Here is a 19,707-nt window from a genome sequence, read left to right as displayed (position 1 = left end):
GCTTGTGCATGCCCTGTCAAGTGAGGGGATTTGCATTCCGGAAGAGAGGTAGTCATGTTGTTGCTCCAACATTCAGGGCACAAGGCTAGGGATTAAATGCCTAGCTAGCCATGTAGCAGTGTACCCTGGGAGATTCTGCAATGGAGTGCTTTACCAATAAGGAATTCAACTACCACCCGTTTGTGCCCCTTGGGGTTGGTGTGCTCGACCTACACCCAAGCGCTAATCCTTCCCCATGCAAACACTGCACTTATCACATATGAGTTACTGTATGTAATATTGTCCAATGTATGTTATTGCTTGCCGGGTCTAATAGCTACCTCAGCATTTCCCTTTGGGTGGCTTTCTACATCACTGCCAAACTCTGGTAGGGGCAGATGGAATCCAACCTTTCCTTTCAGCCAAAACGTTCTTTGATGTCCTTTGCCCTGGCAGCCAAGAGAAATAACATGAAAGCAAAGTTGCCTCACATAACCACAACAAAACCAATCCTCTAAATGATTGCACACACCTTAGGAATAGTTGGTGCTATGAAAAATAAAATGAATTTCCTTCAAGGTAAAAGGTAAAGGTGGTGTGAAAAAAACAGGGAAGATGGATTCTTGGAATTTTCCATCCTTTCTCCCAGTATCCTAGATTGCTAGGTATTTAGACTCAGGGCACAGGTCCATTACATAGATTTCCATTTCCTAATATATATGTATAGATGTATATTTAGACTGACTCTTTTTAGGGGGTGGGGAGCTCTGGCTCTTGCTGTCAAGACTTACTCAGAACCATGAGGTGCAACAGGATTTTCTGGGCCCAGAACACTGTATGTATATTAGAACACAACCCACAGGAATGGCTGCTTACAGACATATTAAAAATAAATAGTATTGTCCAACTATTGCCCCCCAATAGTTCAGTAATTGACCTAAATTTGTTACTAGTCAAAGTGCCTGACAATCCATCACCTAATTCTGAGGCCAAGGCCCCATGACATTGAAAATTCAACATGTACAACTTCACACGATATTAAGCTACGGGCAGATGTCTTCACAAGGTATACCTTTCTCCAGTGCATCTGCTCCTTGCTTGTGGTGGAGGACTGTTGTCTGATTTTGAATTTTAAAAATTCATATGGCTAGAAGCTGGTGGCCTCATGTTTGTGCAGAAGCTTGGACTAGATCACCACTGGGTTCTTCCCAGCTCTAGGAACCCCTATTTCCATGAGAACTATACCTTTATTCTTATGGTCCCTCTTTCCTGCAAATCATAACCTCCAATCATCTGGAGAACATTTGCTGTGATCATAGAGACATGGATTTGGAGAGCTAGAGAGAGAGAGAGAGAGAGAGAGAGAGAAATTTACCATATTGCATATTGATTGCCTATATTTGGAAAGAAAAACTCTAAAAATGTTGTAGTAAAAACAAATATGGACAGTTGCTTATATTTGTACCAACTAACACTTTCAGTGTTAGGACCTGGCTATGAGGTAAGAGAAATAGGTGGGCACAAGGAAACGGCAGCTGATTTCAACTAACAACTCAAGTGGCCTTACAGCTGAGCATCAATTGGAAGCTGGTTGTTAAGGACCACCCACTATGGAACATAGGGGGCATGGTGCTTAAAAAGCAGTAGAACGGGGGCAGCAGATCCAACTCCCAGTGTTGAGTACCACTGTCTCAGTTGCCAATTCAGAGGCAAGTGTGGTGTATGGGAATGATGACAGTTCTTGACATGAAATGTGCCCACCAACTTTTCATTTTTCTTCACTTTGTAATACTCTAAAAAAAGAAGAAGAAAATTCCTATTCAGTCTGAACAAAGGTCTGTATAGTCCATTAACCTATTGCCAATAGTGAGCAATCACCTGCCTCAGGGAAGCACACAAGGAGGGCATAATAGCTATGTAATTCTCTTGCTGCTTCCCAGCAACTGGACTGAAGACATCCCTTCATGATTATACATTGCTGAAAGTTCTGCTTCTCTCCCTGCTCTAAGCTTTCATTCATTGGCTTTTGAAGCACAACATGTTCTCTCGCCTTTTGGAGTTTACACCAGCCTTTCTCATACCTTCATAACAAATACATGCAACGTACGTAAGCTGGTACTTTCCATCCTTGAAGCCACATTCACTGTGTCTCCAAACAAGCAGTAACGTGGCCTTGTGATCCCCACCACACCTGCAACAACAGGGCCTAGAAGAACAAACACCAGGAAAGGCATCAGCCACAGAGAAAAGAAACGCAGAATCTCATATGCAATGATGCTTTTGAGAGTTATGAATTAATGTTTGGATTTTACAGCAATGTGATCCCATTTACCAATTGTCTTTTCTGCTTCCCACAGAGCAGTCATGTTTTTTGGTTTTTTTGGGGGGGATATGTAGTCAAGTGGGGAAGCGGGTGGTGCTGTGGGTTAAACCACAGAGCCTAGGACTTGCCGATCAGAAGGTCGGTGGTTCAAATCCCCACAACGTTTCTCTGTCCCAGCTCCTGCCAACCTAGCAGTTCGAAAGCACATCAAAGTGCAAGTAGATAAATAGGAACCGCTTCGGCGGGAAGGTAAACGGTGTTTCCGTGCGCTGCTCTGGTTCGCTAGAAGCGGTTTAGTCATGCTGACCACATGACCTGGAAGCTGTACGCCGGCTCCCTCAGCCAGAAAAGCGAGATGAGTGCCGCAACCCCAAAGTCATCTGCGACTGGACCTAATGGTCAGGGGTCCCTTTACCTTTACCTTTATGTAGTCAAGTAGACTGAGTTACTCTGAAGTACTAACGTCAGACATTTCTGCAGCCATTTTCTACATAGATACACACAAATGAGAATGTGACCAGACTTAAATCACCTCAAAAATACACTTGTGAATCACCTCAAAAATACACTTGTGAATCAAATCTTAAATGATGCTGAGAAAATTTTACTCATTGTGCCAGATTCCCTTCAAATTAATTATATCTCAGAACATATTGTCTATATTTCATCATCACATGATAGGGAACCATCAGCCACATTCTTATTATTACTACATCTCCAAATCCTGGCAGCCCACATTTGGCAAGACTAAAGGCATTTCCAGGAAGCCTAATGGATTGATATCTCTCTCTCTCTCACACACACACACACACACTTATACAAATTATGTTGCTTTATTGCTTTAACTTGGTATGGTTCATCAATCTGTAGCCATACTTGATATTTCAGCACCAAAGATATACACTTGTGTTTGCAATATCATGTGACAAGATGATTTATGTCTCAATGTGTTTGTATTTGCTTTTAAAACGTGTCACTACCTCCCCCAAAGTCCTTGGAACAGAGCAAAGTCCTTGGAACAGAGCTGCACACAAACTGAAGTTGAATATGAATAGTCCCTTCGTTATAGTATTTAATTGGCACAATCACAGGATTTGACCCTGTAATTTCACTGCAATCTTACTTGCAGCTATGAGTATCAATTCATTTTTACTAGTTACTATCCCTCAGTCAAAATCTGGAACATAGTCGTGAGTGGCATTCTACTGAACTATACATTTAAAGTCATCTCGGTTGTGGCTTCCCCCAAAGAATCCTGCGACCTGCAGTTTGTTAAGGACAAGGAGACTTGTTAGAATATTCCTATTCTCCCACATTGCTACAATTCCCAGAGTGGTTTAACAATCAATTCCTTTTTCCAAGGAACTCTGAGACTTGTAGTTCTCTGGGGCGGGGGGGAGGGGTCTCATAGCAATTCTCAGAACCCTTACTTAACAAACAATGTAGCAAAAGCTTTAAAATCATGCTTAGATGAAACCACTGCCTTTCACCTGTATGAATACCAATACGCAGGCTCAGTTTCTCCTTCGGCATGTGCCTAATCTTGAAGGAAATGATTGCATTGAGAAAGTGCAAAGACATGGTAGCAATTTCCTCAACATGTTTCTTCCCGTTGCGAATGGGGAGGCCGCTAGCAACCATATAGGCGTCTCCAATAGTTTCAACCTGTAAGCAATCAAAGGAATCATTAGCGCTTTTTAAATTAAAAAGTGAGAAATGGGAAAATGAAGGAAGCCTTAAGAGTTCCTTAGGAACGTTATGCCCAATTCAGAACCCACATATGCTGCTGCTGCCATCGTGGGAGCCGGATCCGGCCTCCGTCGTGGCCATGTGGGGCTTCACTCGGCTTGCGCGTGCCATGAAGAGCCTGCCACGGCAAGGTGATACACGGCTTCGGCCAGGGCTCCAAGGAGCTGGGCATCCCCACAGGTGTGGGTGGTGGATGCTGAGGCGGCTGCTCGCGGCCTTTTCCCAGAGGGAGGGAGCCGGGCCAGGCCTCCCTCCCTCCGGGTGGCGGGTTTCGGTTTTGTTTCACCCACCAAATGCCCGCCTTGGGCTGCTGCTGCTGCTGCTGTGATGGCAGAGGTAGCGGAGGGGTGCGTGCTCTGCCCCTGGCGGTGCTTAGCGGGCAGCCAAACGCTATAATTTTACAGCAAAAGTTGGGGGGTTGTCTTATAGGCCCAGTCACCTAATACGCCGGAACATACGGTAGATGAAAGGAACCCCTCATTCATTTCTCGTTATTATCTTCAGAGATACTCTACTGATGACAGGTGTCAAAACACGGTCCATTACTGATGGGCCCTCATTAGTACCAAGAGGAATGACTTGGCATGCCCTTCCCTGAGGGGAACTTCATTGTTTTATTTTAAAAATTTAAGTTTTGGAGTGAGCTCATCCCACTTTTAGTATCTCACAGGGATGTATCCATGCTAGCCTGGCTTCCTCCCAATGGGTAGTTCTTTCCTTTGGGTGGAAGGGAGCCAAGTAAGTGTATGTGGCCAGAACTAGTCAGAGATTAACATCAACAAAAATAGCAGAATGCCCTTTCAATCAACCCACTCAATTCCAGGTAATGCTGGCTGCCTACCTTGTAGACATCGTAGTTTTTAATGATGTTATCAAACAGACTGTACAGGTCATTGAGGAGATTCACAACCTGCAATGGAGAGCTGAGAGAGCATAGCTTGGTGAAGCCAACAATATCTGAGAAGAAGATGGAGACTGAATCAAAGCTCTCGGGTTCCACTGATTTCCCAGCAACAAGTTGTTCTCCAATGAAACTGGAACAAGAATACGGGTAAAGGGCAGAGATGAAGGAATCCATTTGTTTCAGTTTCTCATTTTTCTGTTTTAAATTCAGTTCACATTTCTGCAGCAATCTGGGAATTATTTATTTATTAAATCCCCATGAAAATTATTCAGGATTTTAGTGTTAATTTCTCCTAATACACACCTTTATACATAGTTTTGACTAATATACATGTTTCTGAAGCAATTTTTTGAAGCAACCTCCTCTAATATACTGCATGCTATACATATATCAACTAATATACGAATCTTGTGTATATATTGTTTGGTTTCCCACTGTGTGTGTGTGTGTGTGTGTGGTGGCCCAATTCAATTTAAGCAATCATATTTTAATATTTCCAAACCTATATCCATAACTATGTTCAACAGAGACTTGTTATTTCTTTTTTAAGCTAGATGAAATTTAAGAAAACTGGGGTTCAAGCAAAGGCCTAATGCACATAACTGCCAACTCATTCTTGGGCAGGACTTATTCCAAAGGTGAAAGTGTTTCAAGGCATCTTCTACTGGAGAATGGCTTAGAAGCAGTAAAGGGTTTCTGTTACCCAGGTAGCATAGCTGATAAAAGCTTTTCTGTCTTCTTCTTCTCTGCCATTAGCTGAGTTGTCCTTGACTCAACCACTTCCTCCAGATGATTTGCGTATTTTTCCAGTTTATTCACCATGTTGTCCAAGATACTGAAGTGACTTCTGGAAATGTTCAAAAAACAAAACAAAACACAAAAAAAACATTTGAAGGAACTGGTGCGTATCCGTTTCTACCAAATTTCTTTCCATTGTTTGTAAGATAGTGCATTATTGTCTCTAGAACTGTTTTGATGCATGTGTAGAGAATCTTTTCACACTCCCGCATGGGCAACCTTTCAGGGGCCACATGCCAGCAGTGAGCATGGTAAGAGGCAAAAAAAAAAAAAAATAGGCAGAGCAATGGACGTGACCCTTACCTTGGTCCAGGAGGTTGCATTCCAGCCATGCAAAAAACAGAGGTTTCTATACACACACCTTTCCAGGCAAGCAAGAGGCATGATCACAGTCGAAGGACACATTCCAGATTGGCAAAAATACTTGACAGAGTTGCAGAGTAGAGCTAGTGAAGTGTCATGGCCTAGGAAGAGTCCCAAGGGTCAGATAGTGGGGCGGGGGAGGGGGCTGCATTTGGCCTCACCTAGAAACTCTTCCTATCCCATTCACTGTTTTCTGGTTTAGCAAATGGAGGTAAAGAGGTGAGAATACTGAGATTTGGCAACCACACAATTGAGCTGTGGTTTATTTTTTTATCTTCAGGAACAGATCCCAACATGAAGGTTAGCTTTCTGTCCTGAATAATAACCACACATACTTGGTTTCACATGAAGGAAAATAATCACCCTTCTGGACTGGCATCTTTCAGTGCTTTCTTGATGTTGAGGAATGTTGGCCTCCTCTCTGGATATTCATCCCAACATGCCTTCAAAAGTGCAACGATCCTTTCATTACATTTCTGTGTTGAAATAGAAGGGCGCAGTGGAATAGGAGAATTAGGGTCCTGGATTCTTTTTATTATCTCTGGAACGAAAAACCAAACAAACAGTATAAGTCAGATTTCAGAATATTAATTCTTTTCTTTTTCTTTTGCTTTCAGTTCCTTTAATTTTATATGCTTTCAACATTTGAGGAAGAACCATAATTCAGTGGTAGAGAATCTGCTTTGCATGCAGAAAGTCTGAGGTTCAATCTCTGGCCTCTCCAGCAAGAGTTGGGAGAGAACCTTGTCTGATAACCTGGAGAGCTGCTGTTGGTGGTCAGTAGGAATGGACCATGGTCTGCCTCAGTATAAAGCAGCTTCCTAAATGTCCCATTAAGGTGGTGAACCCCATTCCTCAGATAATTCTTGGAACACCTGGTGTGCACAGCCACTCTCCCCAAAAGAAGGGGGGGGAGCCCAAAAGACATTTCTCCTGTCTCTGGAAGCCACTTCGCAACCTTGCTCAAAAGCAGAGATGAGGAGAAGGCCCATGGAGTCTTTGTGTGTGGACAACCTCATAGACAACTTCCCAAGCACTGTAGGGCTTCAAATTTTACCCAGAAATGGGCCAGCAAGCCATGTAGTTGTTAAAGAAATGGCAATATATGTTCTTTTCAGCCAGTTCCTTTCGAACATGAGCTAGACTGAGATATGTCATAGTAATCTAAATGCATATTGCTTGCAGCCATAACCAGTTGGAAATAGATCTGCAATATAATACAGTAATTTATTTGAATAAATATGGAGTATATTTGGTTTACTAGGCATTAAGTATGGGAATATTGGTTTTGGGAATATTGGTTTTGGGCAACTTAATCTTGTAGACATTATTTAGGACCCTGAGTTAGCCAATTAACTTATGAAACTTGCTAAATATAGGATGAATTTCCATATCCTGTATTTGCAGTAAATAGTTATTTAAATTTGGATTCTGAGCAAAGCTCAGTAACTTTTTAGATATGCACCCTGTTTTGGAACACTTACACCTTGTTGATCACGAGCACTATTTTAAACTTTGCAATTTCTATGAAAATATTAGTATTACTACTTGTCATTAATTGTTCATATTGTTGATGCTTTTACTGTGAAATGACTTTGAGGAACAATTTAAAAATGGAATTTAAAAAAATAAAGAGAGAAAGGAAGGCTCTAACATATTAGCAACTGTATGAAAATTGCTAATATCTAGAAATTGTATGGAATACAGTTTGCTATTGATAGAAAACATGTGTGACTCGTTAAGGAAAAAACTGAATCAGGCCCAGTCTTTCTACTAACAAGAGTTTGAAAATCATTTATTAGATGAATTGCTTTTCAAAGGGATTTGCGTAATGCATATGTTCTTTCGTAGCAGTTTTAATTTCAGGGTTACTACTGTTTGAAGAAACAAACCACATTCACAGGCATAGAATTTCCTAATATGTTTTGATCTCATCTTCCTTTCTTTCCCTTGCTCTATAATTATAATTAAAGGGATGCGGGTGGCGCTGTGGGTAAAACCTCAGCGCCTAGGGCTTGCCGATCGCATGGTCGGCGGTTCGAATCCCCGCGGCGGGGTGAGCTCCTATCTTTCGGTCCCAGCTCCTGCCCACCTAGCAGTTCGAAAGCACCCTTAGGTGCAAGTAGATAAATAGGTACCGCTTTATAGCGGGAAGGTAAACGGCGTTTCCGTGTGCTGCGTTGGTGCCGGCTCGCCAGAGCAGCTTCGTCATCCTGGCCACGTGACCCGGAAGTGTCTCTGGACAGCGCTGGCCCCGGCCTCTTAAGTGAGATGGGCACACAACCCTAGAGTCGGACACGACTGGCCCGCAAGAGCAGGGGTACCTTTACATTTATAATTATAATTGCTCCATAATTATATATTGTTTGTATTGTTTCCTCTGTTAATGGACTGCATAATTTTGAGGAGGAGGACATGTTAGATGTACAAACACACACAGAGGATTTTGTTGCTTTTCCTACACATGTGGAAGAAAAAATAAAGCTCAAGGTCAGATTTCAAAGAAACAACCTTCTGCATTCTGGCTTAGATCATGGAATGGACCATCTTCATGATTGTATATCAGTTCTCTCATAATAATAGCAAAGCTGTACACATCCCCCTTCTGGGTGCCATGGAATGGATATTCTGCCATTCTTAGCAATTCAGGTGCTGTCCAGTAAAGCTCTAAAATAAGAAGAGAGAAAATATTGGAATGATAAAACATCTATTTCAAAGGCTCAACAGTCTGTTAAAATTGCTGCCATGCTGTAGTTTTACCCCAGGTGTAATTGGTGAGTAATTATGAGTTTCGCCCATTCCCAAAGGGGGACAAAGCTATCCATTTCTGGTCTGTGTCATTTTTGCACAAGTTAACCTATCATTTCATTCTGTTCCGCATTAATTTGTATTTTTAAAATAAATAAATAGCTATTCATTATGAATCTTTATGACTGTGTCGCTACAATCTTTACTCCAAGAGGTGCAGAACAGATAATTTCACACAGAAATTCACAAAGGCAGAAATCCTCAACTATCCCTGGTTCCTTTTTGCATTCTCTACAGATGCTTATTCGTCTCCATTTAAGCCATAGCATATGCTAAATTACAGGGAAGTCCATGTAGATAGTTGTGCCCCAGACACATCCAGGTATGTTGCTGACAGCAATGAATACCACAGCTTTGTTGGTAATAGTATATAGTGGTATCTTGGTTCTCAAAAGCACGGCTTCCGATTGGCTGGAGGAGCTTCCTGCACTCAAGCGGAAGCCACGTCAGACGTTCAGCTTTCGAAAAACATTCCCTAAGCGGAACACTTACTTCTGGGTTTGTGGCGTTCGGGAGCTGATTTGTTTGACAACTAAGCCATTCGAGAACCAAGGTATGACTGTATATTAGACTTTGGGATGGCCAGGCCCTGCCCACCTGCTAATAGGTAGTTGCCAGCCTTGACCCCACCATTATGCAGACCACTTCTTGTGGGCACTGCTAACAACTTGAGGACACGGAAAATTGCCCCGCACCCACTCCCCAGAGCCAGCACCAAGGCGTGAAGGTGCCATCTTTTATCATGTGCATGATGCAATGTATGAAAACAAGCACTGGGAGGTTTCTGTATTTGTCAATCCTAGTTTCTCCCTCTGGGGTTTCTATGGAAGCTTGCTCTGTGAACCAGCAAACAACCACAATTATTATTTCATAACCCATTATGTTACCAACTGCCTGGGCATAATACTTCCAAGATACTACACCACCCCTCAAAACCTCACTAACTAACATCCTGCCCAATTTGCTTTCCTGCCAGGAAACTTTGCTAGTTGGAGACATACCATATTTTTCTGTGTATAACACGCTCCCGTATAGAAGAAAAAGAGTTTGAATTTGATATCCTGCTTTATCACTACCCTAAGGAGTCTCAATGCGGCTAACATTCTCCTTTCCCTTCCTCCCCCACAACAAACACTGTGTGAGCTGAGTGAGGCTGAGAGACTTCAGAGAAGTGTGACTAGCCCAGCTGCATGTGGAGGAGCAGAGACGCGAACCCGGTTCACCAGATTACGAGATTACAGCTCTTAACCACTACACCACACTGGCTCTCCGTGTGTATAAGATGACCCCTATTTTTTGGGACACCAAATTAAGGAAATGGGGGGAGATTGCCCAGTGTTACGCAGCTTTTTGGGGGGAGGGGGGATTACCGACAATTGCTCACCCGCCTGACCACCAATCATCAATCCGCTGGCACTAGCAGCCACCAATCACCCACCAAATCACCTCTGACAATCTCCTGCTCGTGACTGACACCAATCGTCCTTCCCTCCTCTGCACTGTCCGTGTATAAGATGACCCCCAGTTTTTGACACTTTTTATAATAAAAAAACCTTGTCATATACACAGAAAAATATGGTAATTGCAACATGGAAAGACACAACCTTGCTGTGGGAAAGTCATAAACCTCGCAATCACAGCATTCAGCATTCTCAGAGATACTCTCTCTGCACCCCCCCCCGATATTTCAGAAAATCTGAACGCTATTCAAATCAGTTGCATTTTCAAATTGTTTTCTTTTCTGTTTTCTAGTCCTTCTAGCATGAGTGGAGACTCTTGTATTACATACATTAAACAGCTGGGTAGAGAACCATGTAATGACAAGATTTTGTTTTTCCAGTATTCTGCAATGTGAAATGCAGGTATCTGCTGACTGGGTATTCTTATTAAATGTATAACCTGCCATTCATCCCGAAGATAGGACCTTAGCACAATGAACATGCCTTTAAGCAATGTTAAACATTAGCCTACTGCAACACACTTTATGTGGGGCTGCCTCTGAAGATGGCTTGGAAACCTCAGCTGGTGCTGAATTCAGCATCCAGTTTACATACTGGGAGAAGAAGGTTTGAGCATACTCCAATCCTGGCCCGACTGCACTGGCTGTCAGCCAGTTTCTTGGTTCATTACAAAGTGCTGTTTTTGACCTATAAAGCCTTAAATGGCGCAGGACTGCAAGAACCGCCTCTCCCCATATGAACTGAACCCAACCGTGTGATCATCATCTGAGGCCCTTCTTCACATAGGTCCTCCATGAGAGGTCTGAATGTGGAAACACTAGAACAGGCCTTTTCTGACGTGGCTCCCCATTTGTGGAATGCTTTCCCTAGGGAGATTCACCTGGTGCCTTCATTCCATATCTTTTGGCACCAGGCAAAAACATTCCTCTATCACTAGGCTTTGGGCTGATTACCAGTAAATAATCTACGGTCTTTTAAATGTGTTTGTGGGAGGGGAGTTATTGGTTTGTTTGTTTTTGTATTTTGTGTTTTCATTTTGTATCTTTATTCTGTGATCTTTGGATAAAGGGTGGTATATAAATTTAATAAATAAAGATAAAGATAAACCTCTACTCAAACATTTGCATGCAAAATGCTCTGGTGGGTGGTGCTTTTTTTTCTTGGAATGGAAAGTACTTAATGTTCTTACCTGCATAATTGCTTTCTTCTGCCATTACCTGAGATTTCCTTCCATATTTAAATTCCCACAACCCAAAGCCACACAGCTTCACCTGCATGCGACTGTCTACCAGGCAGTTGGTGGGCTTTAAGTTTCCATGAGAATTCAGGGGGCTGTTGTGAATGAACACCATACCCTAAAATTCAAACGCACAGTGTAGACAAAGACATGAAATACACATACCAAACAAAGCAAGTCAGCTTGGGATTCTGCAGTTTCCACAAACAAGAACTTTTTAGCTTTGGGTGGTATTTCATTCATTACATAGATTTATTTTAGCAGGTTACATAGGTAACACTTTTAAATTTTTACTTCAATGTTCTGGATTGAGGCTTTTGTCTCTAGATCAGAGTTTCCTAGTTGTTGCCACCTGTGCCTTTTCTGGAGGTCATAAACTCATCTTATACGTTCTACTTTGGGAGAGGTCACGGTTAAAAAAATATACACACACATATGTCCAAATAAAAATAAGAAAAACAGAACACTTCATCTACTGAAAGCCTAGCACAAAATGCAAGTCCAGAGGGAGTATACAAGGCATAGGAGCCAACTCCAGGGAGCTGTGGCTTCTTGGGAACCCACAATAATATAATTGTGGGAGGCCGGGCACCCACAAAGTCAATGAGAAAAGCTGGCAGGCAGCAGTGCTGCCTCTGAGAGAGAAGCATTTCAGCTCCACCCTCTGCAGTCAGTGAGCAAGGCACCCTTTATCAGTAGGGGGGAGCTCAGACATGGAAAAGGGTGCCTCACTGGCTTTGGAGAGGAGGAGCGTGTGCGTGTTCACACGTCTGCATTGCAGTGGCAGGCACCCACAATACTGAGGGCGAGTTGGCAGCCCTGGTACAAGGGAAGTGAATTCCACAACGGATGCTAACCATGGAAAAGCCTCTTCACTTGCCACTGATGTATCAACATGGTACAGAAATGGAATAATCAAAAGTGTGTAGCTATTAGATCATGTAACATGCAAAGACTAAAAACAACACTTTTCAAAGTGCCACTTCTGATATTGAAACGCTGGTGTGATACGCTCCAAACAATCCACTTCATTTGATAATGTTTCGCCACCATCTGAAGATCCCAGTGCTCTTAGAAGTGGGTTGCAAAACTTCGTGCAGTTTACACACACTCTCTCTCTGATAAACACCAATGCTTTAGCTACAAAAACAACAGATGCTTGTGATGGATATGGATCTTTCTGGCTTCTTTTCAGCAATCAGTCACTACAATAACAGCATTTTTCTTATGACTGTCCTAGTAGCTGACAGCAATTCCATTACTCCATACTTACGTTGACTATGTCATAGGCAAAGGAGATTTTGAATATCCAGTCCAGTTCGATATCAGAATGCATCAAAACATCCTAGAAAATGCACATGTAGAAATATTTCTTTTGAGATACAATTGCACTTGCTGCCTGACTCCACTCAAAGTAGGCATGTAAATATATATCAGCTGCCTGGAGCCATGCTTAGCTCATACCTGACTCCCTCCTTCGGCAATCTGCATAGAATTTTTGCTTAATGGTTGCCATCAGTTTGATTTTAATTAATTTTTGTAATGAAATGTTTTTAGAATGTCACATTATTTTATTGTTGTTAGCCGCCCTGAGGCCGGCTTCAGCTGGGGAGGGCGGGATATAAATAAAATTTATTATTATTATTATTATTATTATTATTATTATTATTATTATACTGATGGAAAGAAGACAAAAGTCTTTGAAATGACTGAAAAGGCAAAACTTTAAGTATTGTGGAAACATTACTGAGGTACACATGACTTTCATGGGGCAAACCACACATTCAACTGGGGTGGTATTCAACTACTGCATCACATTAGAGCAAGTATTGCCACTTCTGCAAGAGGACTCCCCCCCCTCCCCCCATGTGCCTTCCAGATGTGCTGGACCACATCCCATTATTCCTGAACATTAACCATGTTGGCTACCACTGATCAGGAGCATATCTGGAGGGCACCTCCATTGGCTGTCTTGTGAGATGATAGAGATAGATGATAGATAGATGATAGATAGATAGAGTTATAATACTGAAGAGAGCCAAAAATAGCATATATGACTTGGCAACACACTGCTTTAGTAATCCTTTCTAGGGCAATTAAGTATGATCTACTTTAATGTAATCATTGTTCTAAACTTTGATGTACAATACTCACCTTTAGGCTACCTTTCTTACAGTAATGCATCACAATGCACATGTTTGGAGCTTCAGGACATATCCCATAAAAGGCCACCAGATTCTCATGTCTCAGTTCTCTCATCTAAAACAAAGGAATGTTGGGAAGTGTGGTATCCAGATTTGACACCATACAGCAAAGCAAATACAATCTTTTTCAGCCAGCTCTGCTCCTTCTTACTGGCATTGCAGAAAAAATAAGCTATGGGACCACTCTGAGATACCTGGTCAAAGCAAGACAATGCCCTGTGTTGGAGACCTTGCTAATTAAACCTGTTTTCCAAAGCATATCAACCTATAGCTTCATTTAGAAATTTCAGTCAGTTCATGGTTTTTTCTGCATTACTTAATAAACTTCCTTACCTCAGTTGTGAATTTTAGATCACCTGCCTGTTTCAGTTAGCTTACTGTTCAGATGGAAATTTGTTAAACTATTTAAGAATGAAACATACCACCCGAATCTCCTGGAGAACTGATGGTTTACGGATCCAGGCATCTGTTTGATTATCAATGAATTTGAGAGCAACAACAATTCCCTGAAACATAAATTGTAAGAGGCACAATACATTAACATGGAAACTGTTGGGGGGAAATGAACAACGTAGTCTGGTAGGCATCTTCAGGGATACATTGAGGATCTTTCTGTGTGACTGCATCAACTATGCCACTCTAGGAATTTACAGAGGCCTTAGCTAGCTACTCTGGGTAGATATTGGTAGAAATAATGGGCAGATAAAAAAGAGGAATATATTACATAATAGTAATGATACATAGGCCTGGTTCATATGTAATGTTAAGCCCAACTATGGCTTGCATGGTGTGGGCTGCCAGAGATGAAACTGTGGCCGCTTTGCTCCTCTTCCACTTCTGCTGCTGGTGTGTCACTGTGAATTAAACATGGTTTGTCTTAGTCTGCTGCTCATGATAAGTTTTAAAATAAAACAAAATGGTGAGTGGCGCAAGTGGGTGTTTTATGAATTATAACTTATAGCAACACAAATAATATCCAGTAAGCTCCTATGGTGTTTATATGTTCATTTTCCAGACAACAGTAGCAAATGCAGTAATTGAGAAAATTCAGTTTCCCCACAATTAAATACTGGCCTCAGTGGGTAACTCTGTGCCATTTACAGGAAATAAATGTACATTTGCTGATCAATAAAAGTTAAAATATTAATGTGGAACTGATCAACATTACAACCTACATCTTGATGAGAAATGTACTGTATTTAAATTGAAAAAAGTGTCAACAGTACAAGTACAGCTTGGTGATTGTGGCAAAAGCCTAAGCTGATTTCTAACAGTGATAAGTCAAGTGTAATACAATGATTACGGTAATACTTTTAGAAATATTACTTGCAGATATAAAGTGCGAGACTGGTTACATTACGCTCAGATTAAAGAAGTCTTTAAAAATGATAAAAAGGTAGGGTTCCAGGTGGAGAAATCGAAGTTGGAAACAGAATTGTTAGAACCAAAGACTAAGGTATTATCAAGAATGTATAACTTGCTGTTAAAATGGAATACACAAGACGAAATGGTTAAATCGGTTATGATAAAGTGGGCTCAGGACATTGGGTATAATATTATGTTTGAGGACTGGGAAAGGTTGTGGACCACTGGGCTGAACTTCACTGCATGTAATGCTCTGAAGGAAAATGTAATGAAAATGATATATAGATGGTACATGACCCCAGTTAAACTTGCCAAAATATACCATTTGTCTGATAATAAATGTTGGAAATGTAAAGAACATGAAGGAACATTCTTTCACCTCTGGTGGACCTGCCCTAAAGTGAAGGCCTTCTGGGAAATGATATATAATGAGTTGAAAAAGGTATTTAAGTATACCTTCACTAAGAAACCAGAGGCCTTCCTTCTGGGTATTGTCGGCCAGAAGGTGCTAAAGAAGGACCGAACATTTTTTATGTATGCAACAACGGCAGCAAGGATACTCATCGCTAAGAGCTGGAAAACTCAAGATCTACCCACACTGGAAGAGTGGCAGATGCAGCTGATGGACTATATGCAACTGGCCGAGATGACTGGTAGAATCCGAGACCTGGGAGAGGAGAGGGTTGAGGAAGACTGGAGGAAATTTAAGATTTATTTACAAAAATATTGTAATTTGGTTGAATGTTAAGAAAGATGCTAGATCATAAATAATTGCCCACCACTGAATTAGATCTGAATTTGACGATAAGTGAGATTAAGGAAAATACAAACTTTTTGGAGAATTGCTAGATTTTATTTAAATGAGCGGAGATAAGATTGCAAACAAGTGGGTAATTTGCTTGGAAAATTTTTTTGTAACGATGTAAGTGCGAGCGGGAGACGTGAGGGAGTCCAAAGAAGTGACGAAATTATGTTATGATATAAGTAATGTTGTTTATTATTTATGCATTTGTATTCAAAAAACTTTAATAAATATGTATTAAAAAAAAAGAAATATTACTTGCAGATAATTATAGTGCCTACTGTTGCTGTACTACACTGTGTGATGTTACTGATAGGAACCAATGGGACTGGTTTAGCACCTGAACATTCACACCTTTGGAAAACCATCACAATCTATTACTTTACACCATGCCTACATTATTCTAAGAACTTTATCAAGACAGATACTGTCCATTGTACAATGCTAGAGCATATTATGAAAGACCTGGAGAAAATTAACACTGTCACACTTTATAATCCTACCTGTGAATCCTGTGACTTATTCTGGCTTTTATTCTGTTGGGCAGTTTGTGCCCTGTTCTCCTGTACATAATAGAAATAACACGAAGTGTTATGTACAGTGGTACCTCGGGTTAAGTACTTAATTCATTCCGGAGGTCCGTACTTAAACTGAAACTGTGCTTAACCTGAAGCACCACTTTAGCTAATGGGGCCTCCTGCTGCCGCTGCACGATTTCTGTTCTCATCCTGAAGCAAAGTTCTTATCCCGAGGTACTATTTCTGGGTTAGCAGAGTGTGTAACCTGAAGCGTATGTAACTTGAAGTGTATGTAACCCGAGGTACCACTGTACTAAGCTTGGATCCTAGAACAATAGGCAAGTAGGATCCTAGAATTGATTGGCTTGAAGGAAAAGACCAATCAGGCTCCAGGAGGAAGTTAATCATCCTATTAGGCTGGTAGGATCGTAGAATGCAACAACTGATTGGCCTGCAGGAAAAGACCAATCAGGCTCCAAGAGGGAAGCAGAATCTGCCAATCAGATGGGACTCATTGTGTAAATAATGTATATAGCAGCCTTAGGTTTGGGGGGCAATTCAATCACTGTTTTACATGCTGCAATAAAGAGCATGAAATCACTACAGGACTCTGAGTATATTTCAAGAAGTGAATGGAACACAATTCCATTTGGCACAATATATTCTGGGTGTTTACATATGCACCTGATAAAGTCCTACAGTGGTGTAAAATACTTCTTTCCCTTGCTTGTTCTTCGGTCCAGAATCATCATTATTAGAAATAAACAAATGGGAGCCCAAGCTCTCTGTTCCTTTGGACACTGGTGTGCTTGCTTGAGACAGACAGAAGTTTCCCTTTGAAAGATAATATAAGGTGCAATGTTACAAGCTGATATATTGACCTGAATGAAAATAACACTGGCATTAGTAGTGAAAGCAAAATTTGGGTTAACTGTGTTTACTAGATTCAGATTTCAAAACACAGATTGAAGCGTCATTGCCATTGTCATGAGAAAAACTTACTGTAAATAAGCAGCCTGGCATTTTTGATATGCTATTTGTTTGTTTACGAGATTTGCTATGAGATTTTTGATTATATGGTTCTTTTTGGAGACGTATGCCTTTACGAGGGACAAACAAATATTGAATGTGCTACAGAGCTCAACTCAGCAACTTTGTAATTCAGTTTTGATTTAATTATTTAAGTTCACAAATGCTGAAATGCAAAAGTTTATTCCAAATGGCCACATTAATTTTAGCTCCATTACTGAAATATTCAAAACATGCCACTGTTATTACCATTATTTGCAATAGTGGTGGCAAGTAGTGAACATGAAGTTGCAACAAAGCAAGTACCTACACTAAGTATGAAACACAGACATAGTTCTTGTACAAAGAGTACAAGAGGAATTATGTCTCAACTGCACCACTTCACATCATAGGAGGGGAAAATATTCCTATATATAGGAAACTAGCATGTTAGGGAGAAGGCTGGGCTAGAACCTTCCACCCTGACATCTGCTTTTCTTTTTGCTTATACTGATGAATTATGAAATAACGTATTGTAGTCATATAGGATATATAGACCTTATTCATCTTGTCAGAAAAAGAGAACTTCTTGTGGTTTTGATCTTATTGTTAACCCCCCAGAAAACCTTTATTACTGAGTGATATTGTAAATGAAATAAAATTATAAAGCTAAGAGGGCAAATGAGAGAAGTTTCTACTGTCACCCTCCTTAAGCTGAAGGACGACTATGGCAAGTGAGGGTTTCTAAAAAGTGCAATAAAATTGTACCAGTATGAGAGATTTTCTGCTTCATGCAGTCATCTACCAACCTGTGAAGGGTCCTGAGAAAGAGGAACAAGGGGGCAGAGTGTCTAATGAAGACTATGGCTATTGAAAAGACTTGGCTTCAGATCTGTATTATATCGTTATGGTTCCACATCCACCAACAAGTGCTACATGAATGCAACTGATCCCCTCAAATAAGCCCCTGGAGAACTGTATCCTTGGGATAAAGAACTTGAGTTTCAGTACACAACAGATCATCCTTTACCTTATTATCATTTAAAATGATGAAATCCTCATAATTAATTCTCCACCACGTATCATTTCGGAGGTTTCCCTTGTGGTTTTTCATATACATTGCCACACCAATGGCCCCCGATACCGATATTATCAGCAGAATTATCATAACAATCAGGGCTGAACCTTTTAACGACAAAAGAACAGTTCATTAAAGAACATATAAATGAAGCTGAATCTTGGGAACACATCCAAAAACAAAACAAAGCAAAAAAGGCCAAATTCTAGGCAGCAAAGCCATCGCACCATTGCGAAAAGAATATAAAGGAGCAAGAAATCACACAAGCATTGCTATTAATTATAATACAATCATACCATGGAACATGTGATCACAGCCCCCGCCACAACTGTAACTTAAAAATAAACAAATAAATCAGTTTTCTTTGTAACAAAAACATCCAGGTTTGACTTGGTGGAATGAAACTGGTCAGAACTGCACAGCTGTAGTTGCATAGTTGTGTCAGACAAGAACAGAGCAAGACACATGATCTGCAGTATGTCCTACTTGCATGCTAGTAGTAGTAATAAATTTATAACCCACATTTAACCGGCAGGCATTACATAATCACACTTACTGGTAACTGGAGTTTTGCAGTGTTCATTGTGAAACCCACACAGTGGTTTGTCCTTAGGTATTTCTCCATCTGCCCAACTGATATAGTCAATCTGTCTGGTTGGGCTATGGACAGAGACAATAAGTATGTCAGCATCTTGCATCAATTATAAAGCTGAAGGCTCTTTATTTCCAAAACTCATTAACACACATACTTTGTGATAAATGTACCCATACAAGGAAAGAGGAATGTACAAATAGCCATAATTCTCCACATGAAAATGAAGCAGAAATTGGTTTTAAGTCCAGATCTGAAACTAAAAGTGCATTGTTATTTCAGAGTGAGCCATAAACTACAAACCTATGAATGAAAGTACCTATATAAATAGAGGGATTTCAGGTAGCAGGTTGAGGTTCCGGTTCAGACACTAGACAGTGTCTCCCAAATTTGGGTCTCTAGCTGCTATTGGACTACAAATCCCATCATCCCTAGCTACCAGGTCCAGTGGTCAGGAATGATGGGAGTTGTGGCCCAAAAACTGCTGGAGACCCAAGTTTGGAAAACCCTTCATTAGAG

The 19,707-nt window shown here is 40.9% G+C and overlaps 1 protein-coding gene across 1 annotated transcript in view; it reads right to left on the bottom strand.

Annotated features, from left to right (window-relative positions):
* Positions 1–19,707, bottom strand: part of LOC307216110 (guanylate cyclase 2G-like) — a 34,286-nt gene that overhangs the window by 1,460 nt on the left and 13,119 nt on the right. The window contains exons 6-21 of the mRNA XM_079975966.1: positions 19,153–19,256; positions 18,549–18,703; positions 17,195–17,344; positions 16,496–16,555; positions 14,248–14,331; positions 13,776–13,880; positions 12,895–12,966; positions 11,574–11,739; positions 8,628–8,783; positions 6,480–6,657; positions 5,659–5,802; positions 4,893–5,085; positions 3,793–3,967; positions 2,087–2,185; positions 1,225–1,316; positions 321–428 (exon numbers count right to left, since the gene is read on the bottom strand). Coding sequence (XP_079832092.1) covers positions 321–428; positions 1,225–1,316; positions 2,087–2,185; positions 3,793–3,967; positions 4,893–5,085; positions 5,659–5,802; positions 6,480–6,657; positions 8,628–8,783; positions 11,574–11,739; positions 12,895–12,966; positions 13,776–13,880; positions 14,248–14,331; positions 16,496–16,555; positions 17,195–17,344; positions 18,549–18,703; positions 19,153–19,256 — 2,041 coding nt within the window. The remainder of the gene's footprint in view (positions 1–320; positions 429–1,224; positions 1,317–2,086; positions 2,186–3,792; positions 3,968–4,892; positions 5,086–5,658; positions 5,803–6,479; positions 6,658–8,627; positions 8,784–11,573; positions 11,740–12,894; positions 12,967–13,775; positions 13,881–14,247; positions 14,332–16,495; positions 16,556–17,194; positions 17,345–18,548; positions 18,704–19,152; positions 19,257–19,707) is intronic.

The sequence above is a fragment of the Podarcis cretensis genome (genome assembly GCF_951804945.1).
Source record: "Podarcis cretensis genome assembly, chromosome: 5".
NCBI classification, from domain to species: domain Eukaryota; kingdom Metazoa; phylum Chordata; class Lepidosauria; order Squamata; family Lacertidae; genus Podarcis; species Podarcis cretensis.
The sequence above is the reverse complement of the archived record's forward strand: the minus strand, read 5'-3'. Positions and strand labels throughout refer to the sequence as shown.